The 20,447-nt window shown below is 38.9% G+C and overlaps 1 protein-coding gene across 1 annotated transcript in view; it reads left to right on the top strand.

The window, feature by feature from the left end:
• The window catches only part of MAP1B (microtubule associated protein 1B), a 97,632-nt gene extending 77,623 nt beyond the window's left edge, over positions 1–20,009 (top strand). Inside the window, exons 5-7 of the mRNA XM_073344314.1 lie at positions 1,869–8,559; positions 12,177–12,415; positions 15,611–20,009. Coding sequence (XP_073200415.1) covers positions 1,869–8,559; positions 12,177–12,415; positions 15,611–15,766 — 7,086 coding nt within the window. The 3' untranslated portion in view covers positions 15,767–20,009. The remainder of the gene's footprint in view (positions 1–1,868; positions 8,560–12,176; positions 12,416–15,610) is intronic.
• Positions 20,010–20,447: the final 438 nt, after the last annotated feature.

Genomic DNA, 20,447 nt, shown 5'->3' with positions numbered 1-20,447 from the left:
CTCCCAACAGGCCCCCAATGGCAGCAAAGGAGAGACTTGCAGCACCCTGTCACCATTTAGCTGGCGTTTCTAGCCACAATTTGTTTTGGCTCACAAACAGAATATGTTTTGGTGTCTTTTAATAAATTATTAGTCACTATCAGATCCTAGTCTGGGAAAACCATTATCCACTTTCAAGATATGAGCTTTCTGTCTTTGCTAGATATGAGACTTTTGGAAGCCAAGGGAAACATTTGATGCCAGATTCTGTCTTCAGATGCACATATGCAACTACCATTGACTGCAGTGGGAGTTTTCATGTGTATCCAAGGGTAGAATTTGGCCCTGGTGTGCTTATTTGCATGCCAGTCCGCAGGACTGATTCAGTTTGGAGCCATTTCGTAGCTGTGCTGATTTCTGAACTCTGAGAGCAAACTGAAAAGAGGAAATTTGTCAGCGAAGGGTTGAAATATTATGTACTTTTATTTTCTGTTTACTAATCTGAGACCACCAAACATATGCCTTCAATTCAGAGTGGAACAGAATACTAGCTTTTGGTACTGAACACAGGACTCTTTGTTCATAGAAGCCTCCAGTTCAGTGTCTGTTTTGGGTCTCAGAATGTTGTTCAACACTGGAGAAATCAGTGGAGTTATTCTGGATTTAAACTGGCAAAAGAACTCAGAATGTGGTCCGTGATTGTTTTAAATCAAAATGTTGTCAAAAGGATTTTTAGCCACAACACTCAGCTGTTTTTTTTCTCTCTTTTTTGCTCTGAGTTTACATACATAAGTTGATATATAATGTATGCTCTGTTGTTCAGAGATTAATTACTGAACATATGGTGTTAATACAACTGCCATTTTATAGCCTTTTTAATATCTAATTATATATAAATGCTATGGAGTCCATTGTTCCATTCAAAATGTGTATATTTGCAAAATTGCACACTAATTAAGAATATGCAGACCTGCCTCTTTAATTCCCATATTTCAGAAACCTAATGATCTTACAAAAGTTTTGTTCTCAACTCTTTTTTAACTTTGAAGCAGTAAATCTGCTCCCATAGGTGCTGGAACTGGGGGTGCTGCATCACCTGCTGGCTTGAAGTGGTTTCCATCATATACAGGGTTTACAGGTTCAATGGCTCTCAGCGCCCCCACTATACAACTTTTTCTAGAACCCCTGTCAGCTCCTCTTCTTGTCAAGAGCTGGCCAGCCGTTAAACTAGTTCTGGTGTGATGCCTGCTTTTTTTGGCACCAGACCATTCAAAAGGCATTAAAATAATGGCAGAATTGTGGAATGCAGCCCCATGTTGGGAATAATGCGGAAGCATCCTGCTCCAGCAAGAGCTCCAGGAAGTATTGTGGTTCAGAGTGTGCCTCCTGGAGCTTCTGTGGGACACCGATATATCATGCCCCGCAAAGAGGGTATAATGTGTGCTCCCCTGGGTGGTGCACCAGCTCTACTGGCTGGTTAGGGGAAGTGGAGAGGTTCATAGTTCATTTGCACTGAGTAGCAGCACCAGCACCATGGAATCCTCACACTGTGCTCTGAGCATAAGGACTCCCATTGTACCCAGCCTCTCTGTGAAGGATGCAAGAGGTGCCTTCAGCACCCACGAAGAGGCCAGGCACAGTCTGTTTTTTTGTATTTAAAAACAGTACAGCAATAAGCTGATAGCAACAGATTCCTTTAGCACCTAGAATTGGCTCCTGTCATGTGAAAAAGAATAAAAAAGGAATGTTGTATCTTTAGTGTGAAGCTTATAGTGTAGCTTGCACTATAACCCAAAGATAGCCTTGCTGTGTTATATTTTTATATGACATTTCTATTACGAAATATAAATTTACACCTCCCTTTTGTCTTTTTTGTTTTCCAATGCTAGATTGGTGAATTACTGAGCACTACACACCCTGCCAACAAAGCCAGTTTAACTCTGTTTTGCCCTGAGGAAGGGGATTGGAAAAATTCAAACCTTGACAGACATAACCTTCAAGACTTCATTAACATTAAACTCAACTCAGCATCCATATTGCCTGAAATGGAAGGACTTTCTGAATTCACAGAGTATCTGTCAGAATCGGTAGAAGTGCCATCACCCTTTGACATTTTGGAACCGCCAACATCTGGAGGTTTCTTGAAGCTCTCAAAACCCTGCTGTTATATTTTCCCAGGTGGAAGAGGGGACTCTGCATTGTTTGCAGTGAATGGATTCAATATGCTCATTAATGGGGGATCTGAAAGAAAATCTTGCTTCTGGAAACTTATCCGACATTTAGACAGAGTGGATTCCATTCTGCTCACCCACATTGGGGATGATAATCTACCAGGAATCAATAGCATGCTTCAACGAAAGATAGCTGAGTTAGAAGAGGAACAGTCACAAGGTTCTACTACCAACAGTGACTGGATGAAAAATCTGATCTCACCTGATTTAGGAGTTGTATTCCTCAATGTTCCTGAAAATCTGAAAAACCCTGATCCTAATTTTAGGGTAAAAAGAAGCATAGAAGAAGCTTGTTTCACTCTCCAGTATTTAAATAAGTTGTCTATGAAACCAGAACCTCTCTTTAGAAGCATAGGAAATACCATTGATCCTATCATTCTGTTTCAAAAAATGGGAGTAGGCAAACTTGAGATGTATGTGCTCAATCCAGTCAAAAACAGCAAAGAGATGCAGTATTTTATGCAGCAGTGGACTAGTACAAGTAAAGATAAAACTGAATTACTGCTGCCAAATGGTCAGGAAGTAGATATTCCAGTATCCTATTTGACCTCAGTCTCATCACTGATCGTTTGGCATCCAGCAAATCCTGCAGAAAAAATAATCAGAGTTTTGTTTCCAGGAAACAGTACTCAGTATAACATACTAGAAGGACTGGAAAAACTCAAACATTTAGATTTCCTTAAACAACCAATGGTTACACAGAAAGACCTTACTGGTAACATACCTAGCCCAGCAGTGAAACAAGCAAAGCTGAAACAGCGAACGGACAGCAAGGAAAGTCTCAAACCTGCCACAAAGACACTATCAACCAAGACTGTCAGAAAAGAATCTAAAGAAGAAGCATCTGAACCAGCAAAGCCTAGTCCTCCAGAAAAGCCTCAGAAAGTAGAAAGCAAGGAAAAGACTACAGTAAAAAAGGAAAAACCGGCAAAAGCAGAGACAAAACCTTTAGTAACAGAAAAAGATATGACAGTTAAGGAGGAGCAGCTAGTAAAATCCGAAATTGCTGAAAAACAAGCAGCAGATGTCAAACCAAAAGTTGCAAAGGAGAAGCATGTGAAAAAGGAAGTGAAAGTAAAATCTGAAGAAAAGAGAGAGGAAAAAGAAAAACCAAAGAAAGAGGTTTCTAAGAAAGAGGAGAAAACACCTACCAAGAAAGAGGAAAAACCTAAAAAGGAAGAAATCAAGAAAGAAGCGAAAAAGGAAGTGAAAAAGGAAGAGAGAAAAGAGTCTAAAAAAGAATTAAAGAAAGAAACTCCCCAAAAGGAAGCTAAAAAGGAAGCTAAAAAAGAAGAGAAAAAGGAAATTAAAAAGGAAGAAAAAGAATCCAAAAAAGACACCAAAAAGCTTCCAAAAGAAACAAAGAAAACACCTGCTCCTTCAACTGAAGCCCGAAAGCCTGTGACAAAACCTAAAGCACAAAAGAAAGAGGAACCTGTTAAAAAGGAAGCTGGGCCTGCTGGAAAACCAAAGGAAAAAGGCAAAATTAAGACAGTAAAGAAAGAGAGCAAGGTCAGTGAAACACAAGCTGCTGTGGCTGCAGTGGGAGCGGTTGCCGCTGCAGCAGCAGCAGCAGCTGCTGGAGTGGTAGCTAATGGAAAAGAACTTGAAGCTGAGAGATCCCTTATGTCTTCACCAGAGGATTTAACAAAAGACTTCGAAGAATTAAAGGCTGAAGAAGTAGAAATAGTAAAGGAAACAAAGCCTCAGGTAGAGTTAATAGAAGGTGAAGAGAAACTAGCTGACTCAGAACAAAAGGAAGCACGTGAAATCCAGAAAGAAAAACTAGATACTGAAGGACCTGCTGACTCTCCTGATGAAGGTATAATGACCACTGAAGCTGAGGGTGAATGTGAACAGACACCTGAAGAGCTGGAGCCTGTAGAAAAGCACAGGGTTGATGACCATGAAAAATTTGAAGATGAAGGAACTGGTTTTGAGGAATCATCCGAAGCGGGTGATTATGAAGAAAAGGCAGAGACTGAGGAAGCTGAGGAACAAGATGAAGATGAGGAAGAAAAAGCAACATTGGGCATCACAAAACAGGATATTGGCATGGCAAGAGAAATGGGAGAGACTGAAGCTGATAAATATGCTAAAACTAAAGATAAATATGTTGAAAAGGCAGAATCTGAGGCAGGGGATGAGCGAGCTGAAGAAGACATGGAAGAGACTGTTGAAAAGGCAGAAACTGAAGAGACTGAAGAAGAAGCTGAGGACGAAGACAAAATGGAGGATGTCAGAGATGAAGAAGAGGAAACTGAAAAAGTCGAAGCTGAAGAAGATTATGTTATGGCTGTGGTAGACAAAGCTGCAGAGGCTGGTGAAGTTGAAGATAAATATGGCTTACTCATAATCACACCAGCTAAACACTCTGAACCTCAGTCCCCAGCTGTTGAACCAGCATCTTCTATCCATGATGAGACTTTACCTGGCGGTTCAGAAAGTGAAGCAACTGTTTCCGATGAAGAAAATAGAGAAGACCAACATGAGGAATTCACTGCTACTTCAGGTTATACTCAGTCTACCATTGAAATATCCAGTGAGCCAACACCAATGGATGAAATGTCAACTCCTCGGGATATCATGAGTGATGAAACGAACAACGAAGAAAGTGAATCGCCTTCTCAAGAATTTGTAAATGTTACTAAGTATGAGACATCACTGTATTCTCAAGAATATACTAGACCTAAACTCTCTCCACTTCATGATGCTTTCAATGGTTTATCTGAAGGATCAAAAACAGATGCCACAGAAGGTAAAGATTATAATGCTTCAGCTTCTACTCTCTCACCCCCTTCTTCATTAGAGGAAGACAGATTCTGCAAATCTTCCTTTCAAGAAATGTACCATCAAAGAGAAAATGAAATCAAAAGTACTGCTAAATTAGAAATCAAAGATACCTTTTCACAGGCATTTGAGGAAAAAAAGCATAGCCCAGCTAAGAGTCCAGTTCAGAGTCCATCACCTCCATCACCAGTTGCTAAAACACCACTAAGTGAACGTAGTGTGAACTTTTCTCTGACCCCAAATGAGATTAAGGCATCAGTTGAACCTGTAGTGCTCACTGCATTGCCTGATGAACATCCAGAAGTCATTGAAGAGCACTCTGTCAGCCCGGATGATAAAACATTAGAAGTGGTGTCTCCTGCACAATCTGCTGCTGGTAGTGCAGGCCACACACCTTATTATCAGTCTCCCACTGATGAAAAGTCCAGCCAACTTCCTTCTGAACTCACTGAAAAGGCAGCAGAGGCTCCAGTTAGTTTTGAATTTAGTGATGCCAAAGATGAGACTGCAAAACCCAGAATAAGCCCTATGGATGAGCCTGTGCCAGACTCAGAATCGCCTATTGAAAAAGTTCTCTCTCCTTTACGAAGTCCACCTTTGATAGGTTCAGAGTCTTCCTATGATACATTTTTGACTGCCGATATAAAGTCAACTGCCAGACTGACTGAGGGTCATTTTGAGGAGAAAAGTGAAAAAGAAGAGTCTCCTGTTCAGATAAGCCCCGTTTCTGAAGTCACCTCTGTGGATCTTTTCCAAGGACAGCAAGATGAAAAAGGTATGGCGTTTATGCCTGCTAAAGGTTTTGGTCTAGAAAAGAATATGGAGGATATTGAAGCTACCAGTTCTCAGTCTCCACTTGTTTTGGATGAAAGGAAGTTAGCAGGAGATATCTCTCCTACACAAATAGATGTTAGCCAGTTTGGATCTTTTAAAGAAGACACCAAAATGTCAATATCTGAAGGTACAATCTCTGACAAATCTGCAACTCCCGTTGATGATGTTGTAGCAGAAGACACATATTCACATATAGAAGGAGTTGCTTCTGTCTCCACAGCTTCTGTTGCTACTAGTTCATTTCCAGAGCCTACTACAGATGATGTATCTCCTTCTTTACATGCTGAGGTTGGATCACCACATTCTACAGAAGTTGATGATTCTCTTTCTGTATCTGTTGTACAAACACCGACAATTTTTCAGGAAACAGAAATGTCTCCATCTAAAGAAGAATGTCCGAGACCCATGTCAATTTCTCCACCAGATTTTTCACCTAAAACTGCAAAATCAAGAACACCAGTGCAAGAGCACAGATCTCCTGAGCAGTCAACTATGTCAGTAGAATTCAGTCAGGAGTCCCCTGAGCAGTCTTTGGCAATGGACTTTAGTAGACAATCTCCAGAACATCCCACAGGAGGCACTAGTGTACACCATATATCTGAAAATGGACCAACTGAAGTAGATTATAGTCCTTCAGAGATACAGGAACCTACTTTTTCACATAAGATATCACCTGTGGAGCAGACATGTTATACTCAAGAAAAGGATCTTTCAGAGATTATTTCAGTATCTCAGATTGAAGCTTCACCCTCAACTTCATCAGAACATACACCTTCACAGGTAGCTTCTCCACTGCAAGAGGAAACTCTCTCAGGTGTTATGCCACCCAGAGATATGCCTCTGCATTCTTCATTTACCTCAGAAAAGATGCAGAGCCTAGGAGAAAAGCTTTCACCAAAGTCTGATTTATCTCCTTTAACTACAAGAGAATCCTCTCCTTTATACTCTCCTAGTTTTTCAGATTCACCTCCTGCAATCAAAGAAACAACTGCTGTTTGTCACTCACCATCACTATCACTTCATGTGTCCTCAGATAAAATATTTGGTTACCATACCTCAGTAACACATGACACAGTAGAAGACTCTCTAACAAAACATAGTCCAGAGCCTTTAGCCTCCACAGAAAAAGATGAAACTGAAAAAATCACCAGGTCATCTGAGGCTATTAGTTATTCCTGTGAGACAACTGGGAAAACCACTAGATCACCAGAGGCCATTAGTTATTCCTATGAGACAACTGGGAAAATTACTAGATCACCAGAGGCCATTAGTTATTCCTATGAGACAACTGGGAAAACCACCAAGTCACCTGAACCTGCTCTTAGTTATTCCTATGAGGCAGCAGAGAAAACCACGAGATCACCAGAGGCCATTAGTCACTCCTATGAGACAACAGAAAAAACCATCAGGTCACCTGAAGCCATGGATTATTTTTATGAGAGAACTGGAAAAACCACCAGGTCACCTGAGGCTATTAGTTACTCCTACGAGCCAACAGAGAAAACCACCAGGTCACCTGAAGCCATGGATTATTCCTTTGAGAGAACTGGGAAAACCACCAGATCACCTGAAGCTGTAGAATACTCTTATGAACCAACAGAGAAAACCTCCAGGTCACCTGAAGCTGTGGAATACTCCTATGAGAGAACTGGGAAAACCACCAGGTCACCTGAAGCTGTGGAATACTCCTATGAGAGAACTGGGAAAACCACCAGGTCACCTGAGGCTGTAAGTTATTCCTATGAGCCAACAGAGAAAACCACCAGGTCACCTGAAGTCATGGATTACTCCTTCGAGACAACTGGGAAATCAACGAGATCACCTGAGGCTGTTAGCTATGCCTATGAGACACCTGGGAAAACAACAAGGTCGCCTGAGGCTGTTAGTTACTCCTATAAGACAGATGTACATTTTGCTGCAGAAAAATCATCTCTAGCAGAAACCCGTCAAGATGTCGATTTATGCCTTGTGTCTTCCTGTGAATACAAGCATCCCAAAACTGAACTTTCACCCTCATTTATCAACCCCAATCCCCTGGAGTGGTTTGCAAGTGAAGAACAGTCTCAAGAACAAGAAAAGCCATTAACCCAGTCTGGAGGAGCCCAGCCACCGTCAGGAGGAAAACAGCAAGCACGCCAGTGTGATGAAACTCCTCCCACCTCAGTAAGCGAGTCTGCTCCATCTCAGACCGATTCAGATGTTCCCCCAGAGACTGAAGAATGCCCTTCTATTACTGCAGATGCTAACATTGACTCAGAAGATGAATCTGAAACCATTCCAACTGATAAAACAATTACATACAAACATATTGACCCTCCACCAGTCCCAATGCAAGACCGCAGTCCTTCACCCCGGCACCCAGATGTCTCAATGGTAGACCCAGAAGCTTTGCCTGTTGATCAGAATTTAGGCAAACCTTTGAAGAAGGATCTGAAAGAAAAGACCAAAACTAAAAAGCTGGGTACGAAGACCAAGTCTTCCTCACCTGCCAAAAAAAGTGATGGGAAATCAAAGCAGGTGGCTTCACCAAAGCCAGGTGGCTTAAAGGAATCTTTAGACAAAGTTTCCAGAACAGCTTCTCCAAAGAAAAAAGAGTCTGTGGAGAAAGCAGCGAAAAATATCTCTATTCCAGAAGTAAAATCTTCCCGTGTTGAGGAAAAAGATAAGGAGGCCAAGAATGCAACAAATTCCACAACATCGAAGTCTGCAAAGATTGCAACTTCAGGTAAGGAAAGATCAGGACCTGTGTGTATCACGAAAAGATGTGGGGCCAGATTCTCAGCTGGTATAATTGAGCTATGTTGATATTTCATCAGCTGATCATCTGGCCTGCGAGGTGTGCCTGAGGAAAATCCATGTTTATTAAAAATCTATAGTATAAGGTTTCACATTTAAATTAATTAAATTCACTGAATCAACTCTTTAATCTGGAAAAAGCCAATAATTATTTAGATGTGTTAATTTGCTCAGATATCAAACAATTAGCGAGGCAGTGTATGAAATATAGAGTGCAATTATTATTTGTCCAATTTGTTAGCCAGCTGGCTAAGCTGAAAATTGCTATGTGAAAAGTTAAATGAATAGTAAGCAACTATTCTCTTCATTATAAACATAATTTAGACATAAAATTGTAAAGTGAACAAGCCCCATTAATTAGTTTGAGTTGTGTGAGTGTAATAGGAAATTAGATGTGTTTTACTGTGCCAGTGCATTATTCCTTATTAAGTATTCAAAAGACAGGCAGTTATCTAAGCATGCACTTCCATGAAGTCTGGCTACATTCTGATGGTGGTGGTTTACTAAACATATAGGGAGATCATTTCCTACAGACGTTCCTGTTCATTCAATGAAACTGTAAATCTCATTTACAGGGTAGATAGTTGAAAAGGCACAGTTCCCCTGCAGGGCTTACCCTGAGGGCTTGTTGAACTAAAGGATAATCTGTAATACAATGCACCCTATCCTGCAGCTAGGAGCCTGCAGAATCTGATAGAAAATACTGTGGTTTTCAGTTGCGGTACAAAAATTATGGTTAAAACAGAAATATCTCTGTACAGATATAGATAAAATCTAAAAATTCAGATATTGATCAATTTGTTGTATGTGGGATTTGATTTGTTTTATGGGTTAAGTAATTTTTTCCTGGCTTGATCATGAATCCACGCTTAACTTTATATTACTTGATTACATTAAAAAAAACAAATCTTGAGTGGCTTATTATTATCACAACAGAAATAGAATGTATTTCTACTAGACTATGTATTTCATCCCATATAGAGAAATTGCACCTTTTGAGCAAAATCTGTGCTATCTCAGGCAGAGAGAGGAGGGTATAGAAAACCTTTTCCTTCCCTAGTTCACCTGTGCAAAAGCTGCAGGACGAGGATATGTTCCTAGCAAACTGGCACTCCACCATCTCTAGCCTCCCTATGCGTCTGCTGCTGCACTATTCTTGGCCTTCCAATGCAGAAGAATAGTTGGTACATTCTTTCTGGAGCTGCACTAAGATGCAGTCCATAGCACATTTCATTCCCCACTGAACTACTGCCTGGTGTCAAGTATATTCTGAGAACAAAAAAATCTGTAGTGCATGCTGTAGTGCTGGAACAGAAACTATATATTTTTTATAACATAAGATTATGAAATATGCAACTGCTACTGGAGTATTGTGTCCAATTCTGATGTCCGCACTTCAAGAAGGATGCTGAAAAATTGGAGTGGATTCAGAGAAGAGGCATGAGTGATTAAAGAATTTGAAAACATACTTTATATTGAAAGACTCAAGGGGCTCAATCTGCTCATTTTAACAAAGAGATGGTTAAGGGGTGACTTGATCACAGGCTATGAGCACCTACATGGGGAACAGAAATTTGATAACAGAAAGCTCTTTAGTCTAGCAGACAAAGGTATGACAAGATCCAATGGCTGTAAGCTGAGGTTACACAAATTTAGACTAGAAATAAGTTACAATTTTGTAACAATGAGGATAATTAGCCTTGGGAACAATTTACCAAGGGTTGTGGTAGATTCTCCCTTACTGGAAATTTTAAAATCAAGTTTGGATGCTTTTCTAAAAATTGTGCTCTAGTTCCAATGACAGCTATTGGACTTGAAGCAGAAATTAATTCAGGGAAATACTATGGCCTGTGTTCAGTAGGAGGTCAGGCTAGATGTTCACAGTGGGCCTCTCTGGCTTTAAAAATCTGTGAATTCATGAAAAATATATTGCATAGGTCACTTAGTACTTTAACTGCACTCTTTGTAACACACTGAGATTAATAGAACAGGTTTTGTTATTGATCAAGTTATGATTCCAGCTCATGCCATTATCCTGTGCATGATAATAACAGTGTCTTTTATAATATTATTGTTGAAATGTCAAGAATTTACACTTTTTTTTTCCCAATTAAAACCCTCTTTTTGGGACACATGCATCCTAAGACTTGGTAACAAAATGAAGCTTTCCCCAAACTTGGTAGTATAGGGCCAGATTTTCAAAAGTAGGCATACTTAATTGCATCTACCTAACCTATGTGCATAAACGTTCAGTTGGGTAGCACAGATTAGATGTTTGCACATGCATGTAGTTATTTAGACATGTAACTTGCCCCATCCACACAAGAGCTGATTTCTGAGTATCTAAACCTCCATCAAATTTTTGTGTACATTAAGTGTTGGGTGCTCAAATGTGTGGGCACAATTGTACATGCTGTCTTTGAAAATTAATCCTATATTTTGCATACTATTGCAGGAATTTAGAAAAGATTACTTTTGACATGTGTATATGCCAACTGTGATCACTCCTTTCATAAGTCAGGAGAATATAATAAGGCTGGGATGAGTTAGAATAAAGAAATGAAAACTAGAGGAAAATCTGTGCAGTTTCCTTCCCTCCACTCTCCATATAAAATAGTCTTTGAGAGGAGATGCTGTCCTTCATACTAACAATCCACTCCAGTAGGCAACCCTTGGTCTTAAGTGACTACTTTAAAATGTCCCTGTGAGGTTTCGAGTACAAAGTAGTTCAGTGTTTTTAAAGACTATCTTTACTGTACAGCTGATAATTTTTTTCTGGTTCCTTTGGGTCTTCTCTTGGGAAGGTTTCAGTGTGCTCCAAGTTCCTCCCTCCCTTTCTTCTAGCTTTGCGTACATATAGTAGGCTCCTGCAAGATACTCCTAGGATATCAACAGTTATCTCCCATCCTTGTCATAATGATGCCTCAAGAGTCCCAAGACAGGTTCTAAACCTGCATACTATAACTGAGAGCCAAACACTGGTTTTTTTCACACTCAGATAGTCCCATTGAAGTAAATGGGACAGTTTGCATGAGTAAAGCAAGCAGGATTGGCCTTGAGTTACGACACTGATGTCTTGAAAAGAAAGTGTCAGAGAGTTGTGTTATCAAGCATGCAAGAGAATTCCAAGGTCCTGTAGCTATTATTGTTCGAGAAAAAATAATCTCATTAATTGAATGGTAATTCAGTAATCACAGTGACTGGATAATTCTTGAATACTTAATAATGATCATTCTTGAATACAGTTCAAATGATTGCCCATACCGGTAATGAATTTTTGTTGTATCAGTAGCTAGTTAAGTTTATTCTGTTCTTTTTCTCCCAATAAAACATATATGGGATATAACCAAATTAGAATATGCTATTAGATATAATAGGATAACAACATAAGTGCATCAGAGTGCACAGGAATACAGCAATGGCTGTGTGACGCAGGTACTAACTCTAATCCTCTCAAAAAAGAATGTCACCTTTAATGGTATATTGGTAGCTAATAAATGTTTGTTTTCACCAATAAATGACAGGCTTTTGTTCTTATTTTAAAAGGACCTGGAAATAGTAAACCAGCAAAATCCACAGCTGTGCCTCCAGGACCTCCAGTGTACTTGGACCTGGTATATATTCCCAACCACAGTAATAGCAAGAATGTTGATGTAGAGTTTTTCAAGAGAGTGAGGTCATCCTACTACGTGGTGAGTGGGAATGATCCTGCAGCTGAAGAACCAAGCAGGGCTGTTCTGGACTCCCTACTGGAGGGCAAGGCTCAGTGGGGAAGTAACATGCAGGTAGGCTCTCTAACAATATTTCTGTTTTGTGAATTAAAATCCTTATGAAAAGCAACCACAGGAAGCAAGAGAAGCTACTAAGCTATGGCTCTTGTTTAGAAGAGAGCCCTTTGGTGTACTATAGATGAACACTCCCTCATTTCTCTTTTAATAAGAGCGACATATGTGAGAATAAGGTTTTGGAATCCTCCTAGCCTAGAGGCATGATGAAAGGTACGTGATCTTAGCAACAAGAGCAGGCTCAAGGGATTTGGCCAATTTGAGCACCTAAACGTGGAGCTAGGTTCTTTAACACAGACACCCACATTTTTAAAAATTAGGAGATACCGTGCTAATATTAGATCCGTTCAGAAATCAACTGCGGCATGCTGTGTGTATGTGCGCTGCAGATTTTTCAAGGTACGTAATGGAACAACGCTTGCATTAGTATCTGGTCCATAAAAACAGTTAGCTAACTCAATTAATTAAAATCCATTTGCTACCTAATGTTATGTCATATTCTGTGGTATCTTCAGGTGTCCTTTGTGCAGAGTAGAATATAATTTATTCATCTTCAGCTTTGGTATTTTCCATTTAGCAGCAGCATGGTGACGTGTAATACAGTAGTGCCTCAGAGTTATGGCCACCAGTGTTATGAAATGAACAGTCAACCACACACCTCATGGGGAACCAATCAGGCTGCAGCACACGCACACGTACAGTACTGCGTTAAACGTAAATGGGAAAGCATTTTTCTTTTGCATGGTAAAGTTTCAAAGCTGTATTAAGTCAATGGTCAATTGCAAACTTTTGAAAGAACAACCATAATGTGTTGTTCAGAGTTACAAACAACCTCCATTCCTGATGTGTTTGTAACTCTGAGGTTCTACTGTGTAAAAGGTGTTTGAAGAGCCATGTCAATGATGCAAGAATTCCCTGAAAGACTAACAAACAAACTGTCCTCTCTTGTAAAATTTTCCACAATAGCTGACATAATAAACGTTCAGTTGCAACTGTTATGTTAATAACATTCTTATTTACAATAAGCCTAAATAGATTGATTATTTATTTATTTATTTATTTATTTATGCCAATTCCTTGTAATTGAGTAGCACAGTTTAGATAAAAGCAGTTTTATTTTTCTTTGTCCAGTTAATTTGATGTCCATATTCCTTGCCATAATGATTATTTCTAGTGTGGTTGATATGGCTATATCCAGTTCTTTCTTTCTTTTTCTTTCTTTCAGTATTGACCCATTTTCTGAGTGCCAAATCTGTGTCACCAAAATAAATATCAGAGAGGACAGGGACCTTTTTGTGCTCTTCATGTGGGGAAAAACATTGAGGAATAGTGATCATACATTTGGCAGCTCAAATTAATAAATAATTAAACACAGTTTTATTAAAATGTTGCCTCCAACACCATCCTGTTAAACTTCTCCTTTCCTACAGAAAAGGAGAGTCTTTCCAGCTTTTTTATAAAACAGGAACTCAACATTATTTAATGGAATTCACTCAGCATATCAGGAAATCTGTGAAGAGAAGGATAAATTTTAAGGAACAAGATTGTACTCATTGGAACTATTATTAATATTAGTCATGTTTATTGCAATATTGCCTAAAGGGCCAATCAAAATAGGGCCCCGTTGTGCTAGGCGCTGTACAGATATTGAGTAGTAGATGGTCCCTACCCCGAACCCTACCCCGAAGAGCTTACTGTGTAAATAGAGAAGATAGACACTGGGCGATGGAAGGGGTTTAATATACAAGCAGCGGGAACAATGTGATGGCCAAAAAGGTCATGTTCATTTATTAGTTCCATGGGTACTAACAGTTTTTGTTTAGTTTTTTAGGGTGGGTTTCCTTAGAAGGGTATCAGCTAAATGGAAAGCAAAAGGAAAGGGAGGGGGCAGAGCAGGGGAGAAAAGGGGTAGGTATGGAGTGAAGCTGAGGGGAAGACTGTGAAGGAGAGATCTGGAGCAAACTGCACAAGGCAGAGAAAGTACAAAACTGTAGAAAGTTCTCAGAATGGCCAAATGCCCAAAGGTCCCTGCTTTGGCTGCTTCCGCCCGTACTAGCTGGAGTCTCTGTCTGGCTCCACTCTGCAGTTTTCTCCTAAGGTCACATGGGGAGTTGGGGGACAGAAGGGGAGGTACCACCTAATCCTAGTGCCCCCTTAGTAAGGGTGTCTCCCCTATATATAGTTCTGGGTCCTTCAGAGCACTGGAGAGAGGGATGGCTTTGGCTGGTCCCCATTTGACACCCATCCTGTCCCAGTGCAGCAATCTCTGCTTTGGCTGCTTCTGCCCTGCCCCTGCTTGCTGGAGTCAGTGGCTGCTGGCTGCACTCTGCAGTTTTTTCTCAAATAGTCTAGCATAGGAACAGTTACTTTTAGAAATATCTGTATTAAACTTGAGTTGGTTTTTCTGTCTTTTTCCAGGAATTATTTGTTGTGTATATATAAAAGCTATCGGAATTTAGTATTGTATAGGGTTACTGTATGTGCACGAATTGTGAAGTAGAAAGGATTTTGAAAATTGTCTTATCATAATAATAATAAATTTCAAAATGCCCTAATCGTACTCATTGCAAGATCTGTACCTAAGGGGATCCTAGCTATTGAAGCTGTGAATGCTGCATGAATTTATGTTGCAAACATGTAATCCTAGGGCACCTCATTTGCCCTTCAGACATAATAAATAATACTAAACATGATGCCTTAGTCCCACAAGGTACCTCTGCAGCCTACAGAATTGTAGTGTGATGGCTGTCATTTTGGCCAACACATCAGGGTTTGAAGTTAGGGACCTTCTGAGGTAAAAGCAGGAGCTGCTACAGTTTGAGTTAAAAACACAAAGCTTCTGTGGCTGGGACTGTAGCTACTCATATCCTCTGTGGATCAACACAGAAGGGGACATGGAACACGCTCACCAGTGGGTTACAGCAGCACTGTAAGTGCAATCTTTAGTTAGCTTTTTCATTTAGAGACCATTGATTTAGCTTCCATGCGAAGCAATACCTTGCATATTCAGGCTTTTCTTTTGGTAAATGATTTCTTTGCCGCTATTATATCCTGCATATTTTCTTGCTTGAAATACCCATTTGCTTCCAAAAGGAAAATCTACGTGTTGACTGTGACTTTAGCATCAAGACTCTGTTTTCACATCAGTTGTTTCTTCTGTCCATTCCTAAAGAGTTTTCCTATTCCATATTGTAGGTGACCTTAATCCCAACCCATGATTCAGAAGTGATGAGGGACTGGTATCAAGAGACTCATGAGAAACAGCAGGACCTCAACATCATGGTTTTGGCAAGCAGCAGCACTGTTGTTATGCAAGATGAATCTTTCCCTGCATGCAAGATTGAACTGTAGAAACAAGGCCATACACTACAACATTAAACTTTACTTCCTGAAATTCTTCAGTTTGAAAATACCTTTTCTAAAAATTCAACCCATCTAATTCAACTGCTGAACTATATACCTGCCAAATGCTATACTGTGTCACGGTGATGCAAATCACTAATATTTTTCAGTCTTTGCTGATTGCTAAGGGAAATAACAGTATTCCCAAAGTAGGGTTCAGATTACTGCAAAATTACAGATCCTGGTTCATCCCTGCTGAACATTTGGAAACCATGCACTAGCAAACCCAACTGACTTCTGCCAGGTAGAGGCATTTGACCTCGAAAGAAACACAAAGAGAGAGAGAAATAGAGAGAGGGGTAGGAGGAGAAAGTATAAATAATTGGGTCTGCATTAGTCTCACGGCGATAGATGTATTGCTTACTGCAGTCTGCTTATGCTCTCACGTGAAAAGAAAGTTTTAAATTTGTATCAGTCTGAGTTATAGGAAAGGGGGCCTTAGTTTACAAAATTATGTGAGCTAATAATAAAAGGAAACTAAATGTGGCTTTGAAGGGACATAAGATCTAAACACTCATTAGCCATTAACTAATTTGAACGCTGCATACTGACGTAACATAATTATCATACACTAAATATGCAAGTAGTTTGAACCCCATTCAGAACTCTAAAACTTTTCTTTTAACATGCAAATATGTTGGTCTAAGGCATGCTCCCAGTGAATATCTGTTTAGTCCACTCAAAATTGACAAACCTGCATGCTTAAACACTCAAGTCAACAGCCAATTTACTGAAGCAAAATACCAAAGCAGTTGGGGAGTACATACAGTAGACAAATTGCCTTAGAAAGTGACTTGAATGTACAAAGATACTTAATGCACTTATTTTTTAATGTGAGACAGCAAGTTTATAAAACATCTGTTTAGGATTATAGTTACACCAGTAAAGAAGTGTGAGTGTGCATGTGTGGTACTAGAAGCCTATCTGATTGGTCAAACAGCTTGGTACTATGAATTATGTATGTTGGCTGAACACTTCATTGGTAACACCTGGACAGCTCAACAAAACAAGACAAGCATTTTTGCAAGCTGCTTTTGTACTGCGGAAGCAAGATTGAAGTGGTGTCCAGTATCAGAAATGCAAAACTTAGTGAAACACAGTATATTGAAAAAGGTTCTCAGCGAGTCTGTACAGTATTTTACTTTCCTTTGTCTTACGTTATTTTATTTGTTAATTTAAGAGTGAATATGGGAACAAATGTACAGAAGAATTTTTTTTAGCTCTGTGTGAACTTTTAATAGATGACTTTTTAACAAAATTTTTTGTTTACAGGAAAATGCAAAGAAAAAAATTTCAGGTGAAGGCCTTTTTTTTAGTAGTTTTGTAAGAAATACATAATGTTGTTTGAGGTTCTGGTGAGAATGAAGTATGATATTGCAGTAACATATTTATTGAAAACATTTAACTGCCAAGAATTTTTGGGGAAAACCCTTAATGATTAAATTCATCTATTAGCGCTCACAAAAAATAGGAGTTGAAATGCCAGTTGACTGCTCTTTACAAAGTGGTAGTTAGACTCACAATTCTCCCAAGATCTTTAAAAAGATTGAAAAAGCAATGATTACCTTAAATAAGCCAAGCAGGTTTTGGGGGGGGGGGTGTTGGGTTGGTTGGTTTTCTTTGTATGTGTGTGTTTTTGATTTTTCTGTAAAGTGTTCCCAGTGTCTACAGATCATTTCCAAAAGTAAAAACATACAGATCAGTTCCACTATTAAAGAGAGTTTGGACTCTTAAGTCTTGGAAGCTTTACCACTACAGAAAATATTGTTACATTTCAGTTTGTAGACTTGTACATCAGAATTTAAATAAGGTAAAGGCCTCCTAACTGGAGATTTGTGCTGGTCTGTACAATTCATCTTTATGGTAGGCTTTGAGTTCCACTAGGTAGTGAACAATGACCTCATTTTATTTTCTTTACGTATTACGTATTTTAAATGTTAACATTGTTAGTTTATTTTTGTTCGGTAGGTGTGTGTTTGCACTGCTAATTTTTATGTTTTGGGTTTTTTATATTACTTCAGAGCCCTTTAAATCTGGGCCCTTGTAGCCCATTTAATGCTGTGAATTACTGTTTGTCAAATGTGGGTGGGGGTTGTTTTAATATTTTTGTTGGATATCATTAGCAATGCTATTTTATTTATTGGTCTACCTTTTAGATCCTTGAAAATAACTCAGAATGATTTTGATACAAAAGACAAAGGGAAATGTATTGTGAAAACAAGCGGAATTTGCTGAGCTCATAATCATTTACTTAACATTTATTTTGTCTACAAAGTGAAAGGCAAAATATTTTATTAGATAGCTGATTTGGTAGAATAGTTGTATTATTTCTACTACAATTCTTTCTGATTTATCTACTCTCTCATGTCAGTTAGATTTCAGACTTTTTGGCTTCGGGGAGCAAATTCCAGACTCTCCCAAAACTGGAAGTAGTTTGTTTCTCCACTTTGATAGAAAATCTAATTAACAATGAGCAATGATCTCGAGACTAATCTTATACCAATGTAAATCAGGAGTAGCTTCATTGAAATTGCAGGTAAATTAGTATAAATTAAATCAGAAACAAGCTTCAAATCTCCAGCACCCCAAGTAAATTTGTAACAGCTCAAATAATTGTTTTACTTAAAATAAGCCAGTTACAGCCAATCTTAAACTGTACTTTGATTTTTTTTGCTGCTACAGAAAAAGTCAGCTGTTTTGACTCAGCTGACATTGTTCCTATGAGATATTGTAATACTTGTTCCATCCACTGTTCTAAATGACAGCCAAGCCTGAGTGTTATTAACTTCCCAATTAGCTCCTCTTGCCCTTAATGCCTTTCCTGCCTGTGTAGCTAATCTAATTGTGCTAGTCATAGTCATACACAATTAGTTTAGTAACAGTCATCAAAATGTACCATGAACGTTGATGGTGAGCGCTGTTGATCAGCACAGATTTCTAGGAGCATGGTTTGATACTGATTACTCGAATTATAAAGATTCAATATTTGAGTGTAAAGAACACTCTACTTAAATGATGTTGTTACCCATGACAACATTCCCAATCATGACCTTTATGGTAGTACTGCACTGCTGAATAAAATTCAATGAAGAGTTAACATTGGAGATCACATCCATTTCCAAACCTAAACAGATCCCCTTGCATGCCTTCTCAAAGTCTTGTGCTGGGGCTGACTACATTGTCTCTTTCCTTTAATTCCATCTCCTGTAGAGTTCACTCTGGTGAATGGATCCAACTGTGTATATGGGGTTTTTTTAACTGTCTATAGTAGCTTATATGGTTTAGGAGCCTTCCCGTACTCATTTGCTAAGATCTAGTAGTTTTGTTAATGGAATTTTCCACCCTTCCCAGTGCAAGAAATTCAGCTGTAAGGAACTATTACTGTGCATTTTTGAAATTTCTGTCATATGCCTCTTTATTCATCTGTCACCGGAGGTTCTTGCTCAGTGATAACATTTTGAGAGAAATGGTAATTTTTTTGGTCTGGATTTATTAGAAAAGGAAAAACTATAATGGTTACACTTGAAAGAAACTGTAAGCTTTCATCTTTTCACTTAATAATTGAACAAAAACACAAAGCAACCTAGTGATAAGCATTTCTTTGAATGCAATTCTGTTATTCACCTGATTTAAAATGTTTGATATTTAAAAAAAAATCTGTTTGTTGTGACTTTACAAAAAAAAATCAAATAACTAAATAAAAAGGCCGCATAAAAATATTGAAAAGAAAGGAAAAAAGGGAAAGAAAAAAAAAAGCTTCTCTGCACTTAACTAGCTAGGCGCTCCAGATGGCAGGAGCTATCCATAAAATTCATTCAAGACTGGGCTGTAATCACAACAGTAGAAGAGCAATTATGAAGTACAATATGCTTTCACATGTTTGCATGCAGCCATGTATCTTCCAAACTATGGAAAGAAACAGTCTTGTTGCCAGCTGAGAAGCACCTCACACACTCCTCTCTCTTGTTCTGAATGGTGTTTGTGTCAGTCTGCAGCTGTGTATGGTAATATGTCTTATAATCCTGCATCACTTCTATTCTATCCAGTCATATCTAATGTAGAAAAATAGTTTCCAGTGAAAGTAATATGTAGTGCTTTTATGATATTTGTGTGCAATATCCCCTCTTCCATTGAGGATATTTGATGTAAAGGAAACAAACTCAGTTCCACAATAAAATACAAAAGTAATGAAGTAGTGTTGGTATGTTTCTTGTCTTTGTGTTGTAAGTGTGAATTTATGAATTTGCCAGGCTGCCTGTTAGATTTTAAAGCCAAAAATCTAACAAACCTGATGTATAATTATTTCCATTTTACAGATGGGGAAATTGAGGCAGAGTGAAGTGACTTGCCCAAGATCACCCCACAGGCCAGTGATGGAGATGAGAAGAGACTCGAGGTCTCTTACGTCCCAGTCCAGTGCCCGATCTACTAAGCCACATTAGGTCTATAAAAAAACTACACATTAGAATTCAATATTTTATTGAGTCCAGGGAGTGTTAGCTTACTAGTTTAATGCTGGGTTCTTTTCAGCTCAACTTTTAACTTAAACAGTATTTCTCAAATAGGACACTTGCTTATTCTTAACCAACCAACAATTTGTTAATTCATCCAGAACCATGTTAATGTATAA

The sequence above is a fragment of the Lepidochelys kempii genome, chromosome 5 (assembly GCF_965140265.1).
Source record: "Lepidochelys kempii isolate rLepKem1 chromosome 5, rLepKem1.hap2, whole genome shotgun sequence".
NCBI classification, from domain to species: domain Eukaryota; kingdom Metazoa; phylum Chordata; order Testudines; family Cheloniidae; genus Lepidochelys; species Lepidochelys kempii.
Note: the sequence above shows the minus strand (reverse complement) of the source record. Positions and strands in the feature narration are given on the sequence as shown.